Source organism: Gossypium arboreum, chromosome 11, assembly GCF_025698485.1.
Source record: "Gossypium arboreum isolate Shixiya-1 chromosome 11, ASM2569848v2, whole genome shotgun sequence".
NCBI lineage: Eukaryota > Viridiplantae > Streptophyta > Magnoliopsida > Malvales > Malvaceae > Gossypium > Gossypium arboreum.
Window position 1 is genome coordinate 132,756,509 of NC_069080.1, and position 18,616 is coordinate 132,775,124.

At 31.6% G+C, this 18,616-nt stretch overlaps 1 protein-coding gene across 2 annotated transcripts; it reads right to left on the bottom strand.

Moving 5' to 3' along the window:
- Positions 1-2,099: 2,099 nt before the first annotated feature.
- LOC108474286 (TMV resistance protein N-like) lies at positions 2,100-5,027 on the bottom strand. Of its 2 annotated transcripts, XR_008274020.1 has the most exons (3): positions 4,436-4,543; positions 2,701-2,741; positions 2,100-2,421 (listed from the first exon to the last, which is right to left on the bottom strand). XR_008274020.1 is itself a non-coding variant. In XM_017776256.2 (2 exons), exons 1-2 carry the CDS (start codon positions 4,777-4,779, stop codon positions 3,050-3,052), a joined length of 1,458 nt encoding a protein of 485 aa, XP_017631745.1. In that variant the 5' UTR covers positions 4,780-5,027; the 3' UTR covers positions 2,874-3,049. The 2 variants fall into 2 exon arrangements, 1 of the variants encoding a protein (XP_017631745.1); XM_017776256.2 differs by lacking the exons at positions 2,100-2,421; positions 2,701-2,741 and adding an exon at positions 2,874-4,163 and having other exon boundaries at positions 4,436-5,027.
- Positions 5,028-18,616: the final 13,589 nt, after the last annotated feature.

Genomic DNA, 18,616 nt, shown 5'->3' on the forward strand with positions numbered 1-18,616 from the left:
CTCCCATTTGAGAATTCTTAATGAATTCTATTTGTTTGTAATATTTTGGAGATAGTAAAGTTATCATCTGGTGTTAGTGCACGAGGACGTGGGTATAATTTACGAACCTCGTTAAAAATCTTGTGTTCTTTCTTGTCCTATTTTTCTTTCAATATTTGAGGGTATAATAGTAGTATTTAATTGTGCTATTAAATTACGATAGAAGGAATATTCTGACTAAGGAAAGACTTGGTATTTAAGAGATCCTTGTGATCCACCTCTCTTCCCTGGGAATTGAACTTTGTGTGATTTTTTAGTACAATAATTTACACGCTTCCGACCCTATTGGAACAACACCTTCTTCCTCCGCTTCCTCGTAGACATACGTTTTCGTTTTATGTGAGAAGTGCTACCTACTGATCCATCGTCGTGAGCAGAGTGTTGGTGGATGTGTTCAAAATTTGGAGAAGATTGAGCACTATGGCACTGCAACTCTTTTATTTCTTCCAAATCTTTCTCATATAATATTCTAAAACCACACTTCTTTCACCTTAACACCACGTTCAGAGAAAGACACGTTAAGCTCATCACATTTTCTATCTAAGCAATCTGTTGCCCGTAACTTATTGGTTTCGCAGTCACCAAATTTATCCGCCTAGGAAAATGGATATAATTTATCACATGACCAATAACGAAGAAAAAGGTGATCTTTCATTATGGACTGGTTAAATCCTTTACCCAACAACCAGCCTCTCCAATCAATCCGTCGAGGATTTCTACCTCTAAAAATAGATCCATTACAGCTGGCTTGTTCAGAATTTCTACAATAGATATATGCTCCACAACCGATATATTCGTCATCCCTTAAAGCATCATTATTGACAAAAATGCAGCAGCAAGCAACTCCAATCCATTGACTATCTTTTCGAAGGTTGATAGGCAGGGGTATCTTAATTGAAGCGTTACTTGTTTGTTGGCTAAACCATTCTGGGATTTCACTTCCGGGCATAATAATATCAAACATTTTTCTTGAATTTGCAAATGCCTCCAAAACAAAACACAAGTCGTTTGGTAACTAAAACCATAAATCCTCAAGTATGAGATTTTGTAAGGGAGAAAAAAGAGATTAATCGACCTTAAGAAGTTTTTTCAACAGTGTTAATGCATTGATATTCTCAGCTAATTTGAAGCAGTTAATGGCTCTAATGAAAGCAGAATCCACTAAATTGCATACTTTTGATGGACTTGCAACTACTTCAAGTGAAGAACAACCTCCACACATCTTCTATACTTGTTGGTAGCTCAGGCAACGATTTAAGCATCTTGCAATCTGACAATCTAATAGAATAAAGCTTGGAAAGTCGAATAATAGTTGCAGGTATGCTGATGAAATTGTTACCCTTAAGATCAATGAGTTTCAAAGAGAATAGACCAGAAATATCACTAGGAATATCTCCTTCACAAAGATTGCAGTCCCTTAGTTTTAGCTCTATTAATGAACTCAAACCTGACAACAAAGGCAACATCCGAACCATGGGATTCGTCCTTCTGCCTTGGATTACCTTGAAAAGAGAAGGTAATTTTGATTGTAACTTAAATGATGGCCCCTTGCGCCCATTGAAACACAGAGCTTTAAGATTTTTAAATTGACAAATGAAGGATGGTGGTTCTGTTATGGCTGTTTCACTCAAGTCGAGCTCTTCCAAAAACTTCGCTTACTGCAAATTCTCTAATAAATTTTCAATTCTGTAACAACTGGAAAGATCTAGAGTTTTTAAGCACTCCATTATCCCATCAATCTCTGGAAACCTTACAAGACTTGAGCAACCCGAAAGAATTAATGTTTCAAGAGATTCCATTCTAATTTTGGTTGGAAGACTCCTAAGACTTTTGCAATCTCTTAAATTCAAAAGTTTAAGGCGCTTAAGCACTCCGATGGATGGATGAACATCCACTAATTTGGTACAACCTTCCAAAATCAAAACTTCAAGATTTGATGCTGTTGTGAAGTCTGGTGTCTTGATCAGGTTTTGAAACCCTTTGAGGTTCATCATTTTCAACTTATACAAGGGTTGTTGAAAACAATAACAAATTAGAGAAGAGAAAACATAATAATGCTCTTTTTTTTAAATCTTAATCAAAGTTTAATCATTTATATTAAAATAAGCTAAAACATAAGGATCAGATGAGTTAATTCTTACTCTATTTCCCTTCCATAGTTGTTCAATACAACTGTATGGTAAGAAAAGTGCAACAAGGTTGTCCGGTTGGAAGTTTAAAGGCAACGATCTTAGAGAGTATCCTTTCCAATCTAAAAGTCGTAGCTCATTAGAAAGATATTTGAGATCATCACAATTTGAGAGGCAAAGCACTTTGAGCAGTCTCAAATTTTTCATCTTTAAGAAGGCATCGACACTCAAGTTGAACATTTTACTCGATTCCCTAAAAACCACGAGCAAAAAAAAAAAAGAGTTTCAGAAGATACAAAAATATTCAATATCTACAAGCTATGTTGCATCGATATTGTTTTTTAAAGTACCCATACCCAACACTTATATCTAATGCATATCCGAATATCGTATTCAGATATGACTGAGCATACCCATGATAGACAATACTCTTATCTAACACTTACATTCGACTTTTAATTACCTAAGCCTAAAAAAACTAGAACTAATATTAATAGTACATATTGATAAATTTATATGTATGTTTTTTTACCTTTTATTGTCGATGATCATGCTTTCAATCACTTCGGTAGCCTAAAAGTAATCAAGAATAGACAATAAGAAAGACAAAATAAATGGTCTAAATTGTATGTATACACAATCTTTAGTTGGAAATATAGTAAATAAAATATTTTGAACAAAGTAAAACATTTTCTAATGAGAGTATTTCAATAAAATTGAATGTTTATATTACCAGTTCTTATTAATATTTATGATCAACAAATGAAAATTATCTTAAAGCTACTCAATTTCACTTAAAAATGGATATGTAAATCAATTAGACTAAGCTTTGGTTTTACATCATATATTGACAAAAAGAAAATTTTGTATGTAATTTTTGTTCAATGATTTACAGTGTTTTTTGCTAGGACATGATGGACATCTCTTTCCTTCCACAATCTACAACGTTTTCCAGGTTCATCAACGCATTTTTCTTCAACAACTTTTCTTCCCATTTCTTGCAACAAGGCATGCATCCATAAATATTGGTTATCATCACTGACTTTTATAAGAGATTTCTTAATGAGAACATCGATTCCAATATCTGGGAAAAACTCACAACCATCCAATACTTTCATTTCTAAATATTTCTTCTCCCCATTGAAAAAGCATGCTATGTCTAGAAATATATTCTTTTCCTTTTCTTCCAACCCATCAAAGCTGATTCTGAGTGTGTCAAGAATTTCTTTGTTGGAATCATGTTTAATTCTTTCGATTGCGTTTCTCCATTGAGCTAAATTTCTATCGCACAAAAAAGAACCCAAGACTTCAAGAGCTAAGGGGAGACCACCAGCGTAATTTACAATATGTTCAGAAAGCTCACTAAAATCATCTTTCAACATTGTATCACTATCAAAAGCTTTCAAATTGAAAAGCCTAAGTGCATCATTGGGATTCAATGTTGTAGGCTTATACACATCATCGATTAGATAAGATCGGAGCAAATGTTCATCTCTGGTTGTTACGATGATTCTACTCCCTAAACCGAACCAATCTTGTCTTCCAACTAAGTATTTCAAGTGTTGTACATGATCAACATCGTCAAGAACAACAACAACCTTTTTGCTAAACAACCTATGGCTAATTATGGCATTCCCTTCATGAACATTGAAAAAATTGAAGCATTCATCTGACAAGATTTGAGAAAGAAGTTGTTTCTGTAAAGAGACAAGTCCACATTTGTTTGAAACTTCTCGAATATCAGCAAGAAAGCTTTTACCTTCAAAATAAGGTGACATTTGAGTGTAAACAACCCTTGCAAGAGTTGTTTTACCGATGCCACCCATTCCACAAATTCCAATAATGCGGACATCGTCTTCTCCAATGTTTATTTTCGAATACAACTCCTCCAAATGTAAACTAATTCCAACCAACTCGTCATGAATAATTGGATATGTCTGACATAATTTTGCTGATATATTCTTAACAATGTCTTCGATAAATGCTGATTCGTGCCTACAATGAAATAAAAAATCGCTGCTATCTTTCAAATGCAATTTTTCATTTGTAATTGAGTGTATCATGAAATATAATATAATTGAAGCAAACCAAAAGCTAGAAAAAGACAGCAAGATTTGTTAGAGCATCAAAATACACAACTTGCTCATTAGTTGAAATATGGAAATTCTCAATTAAACACAAAGTTACAAAAAATTACATGCAATCCAAGAAAAAAACAATTTTTTAGTCATTAAAATTAGGAAATAGAGAAGAAAAGGAAGAAATACCGATTATGTAAATGCCATCCTTTGATGTTAGCTACTTCAGTCAAAGCATTTCGCCACTTTTGGATCTTATCTTTATCTTCCTTGTATCTTTCTTCGTGTTTGGCGAAGGCTTCTCCAACTTTTTCTTTTTGTTTTCTTAAATCGGATGGATCCACAACGTAGAAAATTGGAAATACATTACGCCCGTTAACAATTTTTTTGTTGAACAATCTCAGCAAGTTCCTCCAAGCACCATCCTGAAAAGGCATAGGTTTCCGAAAAAATGATAACCGAGCACCACGACTGCTGGATCGCTTTGAAGAGTTCCGGTGCGATCTCTTCGCCGACCTCCAGCTTTGGATCATCCCTAAAAGTGATGATGCCACTCCTCTTTAGAGCATCGTAGAGATGATCTGCGAAGTTCTTAAGATTATCTTCACCTCTAAAACTCAAGAAAACATCGTATTTCTTTCTGGAAATGGATGAGGAAGTCGAAAGTAACGATGACATAACGATGTATGAGATGATAAATATATGTGGAAGGAGAAAAACAGATGAAATTTACAGGGAGCGACAAACGACTTTTCCAAGAAATTTCGATATACGTTTCCCACCTTTTACTTTTCCAATAAATTCGTGGGCCATAGATGAGTTGGATTATCTTTCCTGGAAGACTTCAAGAAGGTGAGAGTTGACAATTGGTGTCTACTTTAATTACAACTAATAATTATAGATTTTTAAGAGTTTTCTGTTAAATTTTGCCACAAGTCCCCATCCTTTTTTATAAATTTAAAATTTAGTCCCTACACCATTGTTTATTAAATTATGGGTAAGTTTTTGTTTTGGCCACTTAATTAAAAAGTTTCAATTTGGACATTGAACTTTTCAAAATTATTTTGTCGGTTAACTGGCACTTTTTAATTAGTATAATAACAATTTTAATTCTCAAATTTTATGTTTTTCATCAATTTAACCCTGATTTTATATAAAATAACAAAATTGAAATTTCTTTTAAAAATTTAGAGAACTCTAAAAATTTAAATTAAAATAAAAGTAAATAAAATTTCAAAATTATATAAAATGAGAAAATGAGCGAAAACTATTAATAAACCTTCCAAAATTTCTCCCAAATTATTGGTTGTATGCTTTTTTTTATCTCTTTTGTTTCTTGACATGGTTGTTTCGTTATAAGAAAAAAATTCAAAATATAATTTGTTTTACTGTTTGATTTTATAAAAAATAAATAAAATTTTAAATCGAGTCTGAAAATGAAAATTTTATGGTATATTTTGAATTTTTTTCTAAAAATGGCATAAGCCTATGTATTTTGGATGTTCTTCAAGGGCATGAAACTTGACTTGGAGATATTATTAATTTGGTTTCAAAAACATTGAGGAAGCATGTAATAATCTAATAATTTTGGTTTTGTTCTATTTTTAATTTGTTCTAGGGTTCTATTGAATGATAATTTTCTATTTTTCCCATACATATTAGTTCTTCAAAAACAATATTTTCGAGATTTTATTTTTTATAATTTTCTATAATTTTCATATAGAATTTTTTACTTTTAAATAGTTTTGAGTTTTTTTTATAATGTTATACAGAACCATAGTCAAATTTACAAAATATAAAAATTGTGCACTAAAATTGTTATTTTGCGAACTAAAAAGTGACACTTAACAACGGAGTGACTAAGAAAAATAATTTCGAAAAATTTAGTGACCAAATCGTAATATTTTTTAGCTAAGCTACCAAAATAAAAACCTACCATAATTTAGAGACTAATTGTGTAGTTTACCTTAAGAACTAGTGGTTTGGACTTGGCTGTAAGTTCCATTAGAACTTACAGACCATGAGGGTAGCATTAATAAGTTAGAATTATATATAGAGAGAGAACATTATACATTAATACATAAAAGAAAAACAATAGTTCTTCGAATAAATATTAAATCCTATTCAAATTAAATTGCATTAAAGAAAAATGCCATAACTTCCCACTACTGAAAACAAAGGCATTTCTATTTCCATAGCAAACAGAGTACCTCAATCAGTTCCTTCCACAGGAAAAGTTGTTTGAGTTCCGAAGAAACTCACAGTTCTCCCATTTCCTCGTGCCCAATAGACACCATTTACTACATCTTCCCAAATATTGGACAAAGCCCTCCAGAGAAACGAGCAATTAGAAGGATGTATCGAAGATGACCATTTACTTATTACCCATACTTGTTTCGAAGGACTTTAACCCATAGCACCTTCATGTTAGAAATGACATTAAAAGCTACTTTAAGCATGAAAGCTTTATCGTGGTATCATACTTTCCTCAACTCAAATCCACCATTCTTCTAAGGCATACAACATTTATCCCAGCTGACTAAAGTTGGTTTCCAGTTACCAGACGTTGACCCCAAATGAATCCTCGAACCAGCTTCTCAATTTCATTGCATTTATCTAGGTGATCACCTTAAAAAAGACCATAAAGAGATTGACCAGTCTAAATTGAGATTGAGGGACCAGCTAGGGAATACCAAAAATCCTAAGCTACCGCAAAAAAAACCTGAAGAATTATAAAAAAATATTATGAGGGATTATCAAATATTGATTTGTCTTATAAAAATAATTTTCACTATTTTTAAATTTATATATAATATTTGTAGTACCAAATATTAGTATGCAAAGTTGACAAATTAAAAATTATCAAGTTTTTCCATCAGTTAAATCCCATTACAAATTTATTAGGATGAAGCATAAAAATAGTCACTAAAATATTACCCGTAAACTTATAAAATTTATTTTCTGATGAATGAAATCAAGTACAAAGTCGAGACTTTTGTAATGGACCAAAATAAATTGGTGGGGTTTAGTGGCCTCTTTCTCCCTTTATAACATTTGAAAATGGTCACAAATTTAGAGAGATTCGTGGACAGCTGTTCAGTAACATGTGTTGGGGTTATGAAGTCAAATGTATATGTTGCGATTTGGGCATGTTGAATTTGGCCTCCATGCAGCACATGCAGCCAAGAGCAGACCATGCAGCCCACAGCCATGCAGATGCTGCTGAAATTGATGCAGCTGTTCAATTTCGGTTTCATTTTGTTACTTTAAGTAATGTTTTGTAACTTAGTCAGATTTGAGTTAAGTAGGTAACATATTTAATGTAATTAGGTAGTGTTTGAGCTGATAAATCAATTTTGTCAAAGTGTACAAGTTTCATTTATCAAGTTTCAATGTAATTAGTGGTAGTAGGTGATGATTAGGTAATGTTTGTGACATTTTGACCAGCTCATGAACTGGTATATGCAATGGCTCAATGCCTTTATTCAGTTGTAGTTAATGAAATCATTGAATTTCATCAGAAAACTTTCTTATTTCTTTGTTTTCATTTTTGCTCTTCAAGCTAGAGGTGTGCATGGACCGGGCCGAGTTCGGGTTATTTTTAAGGCCCGAGCCCGGCCCGGGAAAAAAATGGTAGGCCCGATCCGGCCCGGCCCGGCCATATTAAATTTTTTTGCTTTTTTTATTAAATAAAAACTTTAAAATATAATAAATCAAATACATTTAAAACATAAAACAAATATTAAAATGAAAAACAAATAAAAATGAGACTAAAATAATTCTTAGAATAATACATAAATTAAAAATATAATAAAAAGTAATTATATTAAAATTGAAAAATTGAAATAAATTAAAATTAAATTAAGAACTAAATTATATTAATAACAAAAGTTTTACAATATTAAAATAACATTAAAAACAACAAAAGAGTAAAGTAAAATACTAAAGTTACTTAAAATTAAAAATAAATTTTTTAAAAATAATTTAATATTAAAATCAGGCGGGCAGGCAGGCAAAAATTTTACCCGAGGCCCGGCCTATTTTCTAACAGGCCTCGTTTTTTGTCCAAGCCCATTTTTCGGGCCTATATTTTTACTCAAACCCTCTCACTTTTCGGGCAGGCCTTCAGACCGGGCCGGGCTGCCCGGCCCATGCACACCTCTACTTCAAGCTCGATTCTGTTTATTTCACCTGCAAAAGTCGAGCCTTGTTGCTCAAGCTTCTGTTAACCTTGGTTGATTTTTGTTCTTAATCCCAACAGGGCCCATACCATCTCCATCTCCATTTTCATTTTTAAGTTACTATTATCTCTCATTATTTTATTTTATCTTAATATCTTTTCATCAGTCTTTTCTTTTTGCTTTTGATTGTTGGAAACTTGGAGTACTAGGGCATTCCCAAGCCTCGGTTTGGGACTTCTTGATAGCATTCCCGCCCTATAGCAAATTAAATGGGATATAAACATCGTGAGATTAATTTCTCATATTTTGCAATATCTAATAGAAAGTTTTCAGAATCAGATAACTGATTGAATTAATCAACTCATTAGTTTTTGATTCAGTCAATTCACTTAGTCTAATTGGTTCATTCGATTTAATTAAGTAAATTATTAAAAATTATAAATATTAAAATATTAGATAATAGTAAAAATCAATTCAACTGTTAGATTCAACATGTTTTGATATGTTCGTGAGTCAAACGGTAAATACACTTTCAGAAAATCTCCACCATATCACATCTTTCCCCCGCTTGAAAGAAGTTCAACTTAGTTTTCTTCATATAAAAATAGTGGGATTTGAGGTGATGATAATCTAATTTCAGCATGATTTCTCAATGATTGTTACAAATATATGGAACTTCTGAATTCATTAAAAAGGAACAAGGTAAGCAATTATAGACAGTTGTTCCTTGGTTAATACTGTTGTTAAGGTGGAAATGATAACAGCATTGTTAAACTCCTGCAACTTCTAAACAGAGGCAAGGGCCCTGTTTTTACTAACATCACTCTCGGTAAACACAAAATTGCTGGATGAAACCCACAATTCCACCACCCCTTCATCATGCAAACTCATTGATTTGACACTAGCGAGAATGAGATTCTTTGCTGCACAAGCAAAAGAAATAAACGTCTAAGTGATACCAATCTCTAATAATAATCTTATATACATGCCAAAATACTACCAAAAATAAACAGAAGGTTCACTTTATTTCCCAAATATTTTAAAGCAGAGCAATGCTTGTTTTGTTGGGTTTGACATAAATTATCCATATAATTCGATAAGCTTAATCTGTATGGATTCGACTGTGGGATTCGTGGACACCTCTACATTGACATGATGAAAGACAACAATATGCAGTAAAAGATGTAAGAGAAAAAACCAACGTTATGTCATGAAACCTTCGAACAAGAGATAAGTAAAAAAACATATTCTTGGTGCATGGATATCTAGTGATTAATCTTCCATTTAAGTGTCTAAGAAAGTAAGAATTCAATCCAATTAATTCCTCAATCAGCCCAATTACATAAGCATGCAGCCTACCTCTACTCTAGTAGGACTATACAACACAGCATCCAACGTATCACAGAAGAAAATCATTAGCAGCAACATATTGAATGTGCGATAGTGGGCACTATCATCAGGTTATCCTAATATTGCACAAAATCATATAAAATCGAAGTTCATACACAATATTACACATTGGATAAAAGTTCATGTCTTCTATTATTATCATGGGCGATACATGGATTTAAAGGAAGCTCAAATGTTCAATGTGAGGAGCTATTATTGAGTGTTGATTTTCACTTACTGTAGTTAAAGTAAGTCGGGAGAGAGTTTACTTAATTGTACAACGGTGAGGTTGCACCAAGTTAGGCTTAAATAATTTCGTTGTATTGTGAAGTTTATAGTGGATTCATCTCTTTGAGTAAGGCCTGGCAAAAACTACGTAATCATTTTGGTTGTGTTCTTTATTTTGCTTGTTGCATAGTATGTGTCAACTCAAAACTTAATTTTTGTTTTCCAAAAAATTTAAACTTATAATTATATCAATAGTCACCATTAAAATTTATTGTTACAAGTATCAAATTAAATAAAAAAAACTCAAAAATTAACTTGTCTACACATAATAATATATATTAAACTTTTGTAACTTTTTGAATTTTTGAGGATTTTTGTCTCCATTATTGTAAAACTTTAAATTAATTCCCAAAATATGTAATGCTTGTGATTATTTTTTGTTGGGGATAAGTACGATTGAGCAATGAATAAGTAAAAATAGTGGAAGAAATGGAGAAATTGAACACACAAATTTAACATGGAAAAACGAAGAGCACATAAAATCACATGCAAAGATAATTTTACTATAATGACAAAAAAACGAAGAGCACAAAAGATGGAGACAAAAATTAAACTCCGAAAACAAAGAACCCTCAAAACATAAATATAAAATTCTCCAAAAGTGTTATAAGTTCTAATCTCTAATGGGTGTATTTTCTAATATTGTAAAAAAAAAAACCTATTAATAGTCTAAATTTGTAGGTCAAATAATAAAATAATCTAGACTAATCAGAGTTTGATTGAAACAAATAAACAGAGTGTTGTAGGCCAATTTTGGCCCGTTTACATCCAAACCCGAGTGGCCCAATTACTAAACCTAACCCACCTAAGTTAAACCCACTAACCCATCATAACACAAACCCAAACCCAAGCCCAATTTCAAACCCTAGCCCAATACCTAAAATAAAAAAAGAAAAACCCTAAAAAAAATCAGCTAGCCGCCGCCCCTATGGCCAACTGCCCTCTACCACCACCACTGTGGCCACCATCCCTTTGCACCTGCAAAAAATAAAGATAGAAGTGACAACAATAATAAAATTTCTTGCAAAATGGCTATATAAAAGCCTAGAAATCGGTTTGTAAAAAAAAAGATTTTTTTGTGGCAAGAATACAAACATTCTATTTCAAAAGCAAAAACGAAAAACAGCAACTCTAGCAATATTATAGCACGAGAATAGCACCAAGTCAAGCAACCAAAACATCGATATCATAATCAAAGGCCTAAGGTGATTTTAGTTTTTATTTTAGTTTTATTTTCGAATCTATTAACTTGCATAAACTTATATATATTATAAATACAAAAAAAATTATATATTAAAAATACAAAAAAATAATAAATACCTTTTTGAAATTTCTGGCCACCGTGCGCGGTGGCCGGCGACGGTGGCCAGTGGTGGTTGGCGAAGGCGGCCGACGGTAGTCCGGCGACCAGACGGTGACTGGCCTTGTGGCCGGAAATCACCCACCCTCTCCCTCTCTCTCTCTCTCTTTTTTTTTTTCTTTCAAGTGTCGAAATGAATTTTTTTTGAAGAAAAGAGGCTTTTTATAGCCCCCAAAACGACGTCGTTTTGGGGTTGGCCATTAAACCCCAAAACGACGTCATTTTGACTTAGACCGGATCGACCTGCCTAGGATCCGCGTGTTTTTTAACGGAAGGGCTAATTGCGCTTTTAGCCCTTCCGCTTTTTTATTACTTGGCAATTAAGTCATTTTTTTTATTTTTAATTTGGCCCCAAAATTTGTTGCGATTTTCAATTTAGACCCCGCTGATGTGCTGCGTTTTGATGGGAAGGAATAATTGCTATTTCGGTCCCCCTTTGTTTTGCGCGTGTTCAAATAAGCCCCCTTTCTTTTGTTCTATTTCAAAATTCGCCCCAAAACTTCTTTTTTAATTCAATTTTGTCCTTTTTCACTTTTTCTCATTATTTTATTTTAATTTTAATATTATGTATACTATTATATTTTATTACTATTATTATTATATTTATTATTTATTAGCATTAGTATTATTTTCACTTAATACTTATATGTATATATATTATATAGTATTATTAATAGTTTTTTTGTTATTATTATTTTCTTAACATTATATTATGTATACATTCTTAAATATTATTAGTTATATATTTTATGTTATCATATACATATATGTGTCTAATGTTATATTACATATATACTTTAAAAGCTATATCAAGTACGTATATATTATGTACAATTTTTCTTCAATATTATATTATATATATTTAAATACTAATACTATGTATATATGTTTTCAATATATATATATGTTTACGATATATAGCGTTACTAATTTTCTTTTATTATTTTTATTTTCCCGGTACACATTGTCGTTTATATATTCTTATTATTACTATATCTATTATTTATTAGTATTTTACTATTACTTTTATTAGTATTTTTTAATCAATACTTATATGTATATATTATGTAAATATTTTAACACTATATTATGTATATATATATATTTTAATGTTATGTACATATTTTTTAATATTATATTTTTATATATTATTATGTATATATTTTAATATCATTAGTTATATTTTTATACTATCTTACGTATATATTTCTAATACTATATATTGTATATTTCTAATATCATTATATATATATATATGTACGTATTTATGTATCGTATTATAGTTGCTTTTTTTGTATCATTATTGTTAGTAATATATATATATATATATATATCATGTATATATGATTTTATTTTATATATATTATGTATATATCTTTAATACTATATTATTTATGTATTTTTCTTACATATTATCTTATGTATACATTTTTTAAATAACTATATTATGTATGTACTTTTAATGCTATAATTATATTTTTAATATTATGTATATACTTTTTATTCCTATTATTACGTATGTATTTTAATACATATATGTATATGTTTATATATCGTTATTATTAGTTATTTTTTATATTATTACCGTTTTCAATATATTGATCTAGTATTATATGTTTTATATATATATGTTCCCCACTATTTCATATTTGCATTATTACTATTATTATCATATTTAATACCATATGCATTAATATTGTTTTATTATTATCACATATACATTGTTAATGTTTTTTTCTATTATTTGCTTCAGATATTCTTAACTTTTTATTGTTATTTGTCATTCGATTTTAGCATATTAGTTCATATCTTATTCCAACATCAATATTAGTTTTCTTTTACTTTTATTTTTATATAGAAATATTTTCATTCATGTTTTTAAATTAATTTCAATAAATAAGGTAACATACCGATTTAACATTAAGTCGTCGATTTCATCGCTATGTTGGGTGAATATCATTGGCTCGTGTTAAAAACAGAATGCCCTTCTCAAAAGAAACTGAAATTTTAAAAATTCTCGTGTTTTGATTGGATCACGATTAAAATTCAAATTGAACTCGTATTTTAGAAAATTAAGACAACACATGTTTAACGAGATACCAATTTTGGGCGTCATGGGGGTGCTAATACCTTCCCCGCGCGTAACCAACTCCCGAACCCTATTTTTCTCTGGCTTTTGTCGTAGACCTAAACTCGGCCTTCTTTTTGTTTAAAAATAAATTTTCTTTTTTAAAAAAAAGGAGGATTTATTAGGTGTCCGATTACACCTAGAAAAAAGGATCGGTGGCGACTCCCTTTTTTAAGAAAATAGAAAGTCGGTTTTCAAATTTTCAATAAATCGCCTCAATTACCGACCAAAAGCAAAATTTTTACGTCGCTACACAGAGTTTAATTGGAAGATTATTTCTCATATTTGACTAAAATATGAGTCATACTCAACAAATCTCCACCTTGACTCATATTTCCACAATGCCATCTTTGCTAAAGCCCGCCACGAGCCTATCTTGAACTATGCAGGGAATTAATTGATTTGAATTTGTGTTTAGAAGCTAGAATAATTTCAGCCTTCGACTTGTGCACTGCCAAATCAAAACTAACCTGGGTCTGATTTTCACGAACATAGTGCCCTAACTTTTCAAAACCTGCATCCAAAAGAGAACCTCTCTTCAATGAAACGATCATACATTTTTCCCTCCTTTGACCAAGTTGCCTCCACTCAAAACGAGTTAACTTTGACCCCATAACGGACGAGGGACGTCCGATTTCACCAGTCACTGGAAAACCTTCAAGAATATAAAGACTGTCAGTCCTTTTACCTTTTAACAAAATGAGAGCCCCACGAGACACCGTAATGTCGCTCGACTCAATGTTGATTCTGCAACCTTTCAAGTCTAAATTATTCAAGGAGATGAGATGCTTTCTTAAATCAGGTACATACCTGACATCTAAGAGCGTCCTAATCGTCCCATTGTGCATCTTAATTTTAATAGTACCAATACCAATTACCTTACTAGATGAATCGTTTCTCATGCCTATAACTCCATCTTCAATCGAACTGTATGTGGAGAACCATTCTCTGTTGGGACACATATGGAAAGAACATCCTGAATCTAGGATCCACTCAGACGTAAGCTCGAAACTATCGCTCGTTAACACTAATAAGAAATCATCACCGTTTTCGTCGGCCAAATCAGCACGAGCTACATCTTATTCATTACTCTCAGTAGCCCTTTTATTTTGCAGTTTATAACAATATATTTTGACATGACCTAACTTCTTACAATAGTGACATCTTTTGTCTCGCTTTTTTAATGCTACCAATACAGAAGCTTGCCTATCTTCCTTGCTATTCGAACCAAAATCATAGTTGAGGTTTTTTTTACTCAACAAATGACCTTTCACATCCTTGAATGAAAGATTATCTCTCCCATAAATCATGGTTTCCCTGAAAGACTTGTAAAAGGGGGTAAATAGCACAACAATAGGATAGTTCGATCCTCACCGTCAATCTCAACATTATTTAAATCATTTAAAAGAGTAATGAATTGACTGATGTGATCTCTAAGAAGCTCACATTCGTTCATGCAAAATGTAAATAGACGTTGTTTCAATACTAAATAGTTAGTCAAAGACTTAGTCGCATAACGAGTTTCTAACATTTTTCATAAGGTAGATGAGGTCTTCTCCATCAATACCTCCTGCAATACCCTATTCGAGAGGCATAACTGGATCACAGACAAGGCCTTTTCATCAAACTCTTCCCATTTTGACTGATTTAGATTCTCAGACTTTTTCCTGGTAATGACCTTTTTCAGGCCGGTCTAAACTAGAATTGCTGTCATTCGAACTTGCCACAGATTGAAATTTTAGACACCATCGAATTTCTCAATGTCAAACATTGTTTTGTCATCTCTGAATGAGCTGATCTGCGAAAATCAAAGTAGCTCTGATACCGCTTGTTTTGGGTTGACCCGATTAAGCAACGAACAAATAAAAATATTAGAAGGAATTGAGAAATTGAACACATAAATTTAATGTGAAAAAATCCCTCTGAAGAGAATAAAAACCATGGGTAAAGATAATTTTACTATAATGGTAAATGAACGAAGGGTACAAATTATGGAGATAAAAATTAAACCCCAAAAACTCGAAAATAAAGAACCCTCAAAATGTAAACATTCTAATATCTAATGGGTTTTAAAAGAGCCTATTTTTAAGTTAAATTCGTAGGTTAAATAATAATAAAATAATCTAAACTAACCAGAGTTTGATTGAAACAAATAAACAGAGTTTAACTAGAAAACTATTTTTCAAATTTGACCGAAATATGAGTCATATCCAACATCTTTGAAATATGTGGTTTTTTTAGGTTGGAAGATAAGATTACTGTAAAAATTTAAATACAATAATTTTTGGGTCCTTAGATTAGGGAGGGAAAAGAAAAGAGATTGAGAAATATGACTTCCGACCAGAAGACTAATGGTGTCGAAGTCTGTTTTATTATTTTTATTTTTTTAGATAAATATCAAAATTATTAATAAACATTAGTACAATGTGTGATTTGATAGATGAACTTTGATTCGTGTAATTATACGAATGAAACTTTATTGTAATTCAAATGTATACATGAAGTTTTGATTTTAACTCAATTATACACATATTTAGAAATAAAGACATTAATCTAATTTTCTATTAAATAAATATAATTATTTATGTATACATAAAAATAAAATGGTAATACATACATTACCCGTAAAGTCAATATAGTCTTTTAAAGATGTCACCCACCCACCCACTAATTAATAATTAAATAAAAATTACTAATTTTATATTAAAACTTAGATAAGGGATGGTCATTCTTTATGACTTTTCTGCAGTTTTCAATGTAACTTGCTGGATAATAATGAATAGCAGACATGATACTACGAAAAAAGAACAAGTTGGGCAGAATTTTCAATTGAATTTATTATATTATATATATATATTTAGGGTAAAAGTGGGATTGGCCAAGAATGGAATTTAATTTTAGTGCTAATTGAAAATTCAATCACAAGTTTTATCACTCCATGTATAGTTTAAATTACTCTTTTATACTATACTCTTATTATTAATTATTAATAATGTTGATGTAGGCTAGCGTGTTCATATTTCTTATTAAAGGTAGTAGTTATTTCAATATACATTTTTTTTTTTTGGAAATTTTGTCCCATTCTTTTGTTTCATGTCATGTTCGACAAAGAGTTTGAATAATAGGTTTAGAGTAGTAAAAAATGGCTCGTTTAATATTACAATAATATTTGTTACATGTCAAATCGGTTTCATGTCGTGTTAATATATGAAATTTGATTTCCAATTTATTATTATTATTTCTTTTTGAAATTTTATTATACGTTGTTATTATATTCACTCTTTTTGATATAATGCTTAAAACTATTTATAGTCCCTCCATTAATCTTAAATAGAAGGATAGTACGCTTCAATATACTCAAAATCACGTCGTCCTGCACTAGCAACAATACTGATGCCAATCGAGTTAGAACTCAAACTCACGTGTTCTTAAACTACTAGGTTTGATGACCCCTAGGAAGATATCATAGGCTAGACGAGGTTAGGAGATAAATGAATATCAATCAATCGATTAATTAGTTTGAGGCCGAGAGATAATAATTGACTAATCAGTAGCTAATCCACCCTAAATTCCTAATCCGAAGTTTGTTACAAATCTTGAAACGAGTTAATCTTCCTGATTAATTTATTAATTTTAGTCAATTGTTATTTTTCTTATTTAAATTCTCTCATTAATCTATTTTATGGTTTATCGTAATATAGAGATTAATTATTACTACTTAGACTTATTATTATAAAAGATTTTCGTAGATTTATTCCATCATCTCTTGGGTACAATCTTTAAAATACTTCCAAATATTTTGTTGTATTAACTATATTACACTTTGACTTGTGCACTTACGAACACCACTATTCTAAATTCTTATATATTTTTAGTGTATTATTTTAATATAAACAATAACCCCTTTACCACTCCCTTGGCCCACTTTAGCTACAGACCCCTGCCTCAAACGAATTGGGTCAGTGGTCCGACCTTCCCCACTACCTCCAGCCTCAACCAAGACGCCCTTTCCTTTTTTATTAGCTTCCAGAATTATCTCCCTTATTTCCTCCCATCCTTCCCTAATATCATTGACAGAATCAAGAACTTCAAATCTAGAATCCACAATCAAAACCCCCGAATTAGCGTTACCTGGCTTCCAAGGATCCCTAAAATTACGCCTTAAATTTCTCTCCACAAGCATCCATGGTCCGTAGACTGGTGACTTCTCTGGTCTATCATCTTCCACCACCACCGCCATATCCGCCATGGAGTGTTTCGCATAAGCCCTCGAAGCCCCCTTGTTCTTGTTGGAGTTGGAATCCTCAATTGTAAGTCTCTGAATGAAATATTTCAACCATTAATCAAAAAATAACAGAGAAACTCAACTAAAAAGGAGAAAAAATCAATTTGTACGAAAGGGCTAGGGAAGTAGTTTACAGAATTATTGCTTCTTCCCTGATCGGCCCGTTATAAAATTGAAAATGTTTTGCATCCGTTTAGGGTGCGGCCCTTCTTCCTCTGTTTCCTCGTAGATATCACGTTTTCGTTTTACAAGGGAAGTGCTGCCTGCGGATCCATCGTTTTCAGTAGAGTGATGATGGATATGTTCCAAGTTTGGAGAAGATTGAATGGTTTGGCACTGCAGCTCTTTTATTTCTTCCAAATCTTTCTCATACATTATTCTAACACCACACTTCTTCACCTTAACAGAAGGATACCATTTTGAAGATTGGAAAGACATCTCAAGCGATAAATTCTTGGTTTCACATTTATCCTTTAAGAAAAATGGATATAATAATTCACGCGAGAAATAACGAAGAAAAAGGTGGTCCTTCGTTATGCGTCGTCGATCAAGATTAAGGAAATAGAAATCGACCGATCGACTATATTTAACTTGAACAACAGATCCATCACGACTAGATTGTCCAGAATATCTAGAATGGATACAAGTTGGACCACCGATAACCTTTAACTCGGAACCATCATCTCCGCCAAAAATGCAGCAGAAAGCAACTCCAATCCATTGATTGTCATTCTGAATA

Coding starts and splice junctions, on each gene's coding strand:
- LOC108474286 (XM_017776256.2), bottom strand. CDS start 4,779: ATGATCCAAAGCTGGAGGTCGGCGAAGAGATCGCACCGGAACTCTTCA. Junction 4,164..4,435: donor GGATGGCATTTACATAATCG/GTATTTCTTCCT, acceptor ATTTCATTGTAG/GCACGAATCAGCATTTATCG.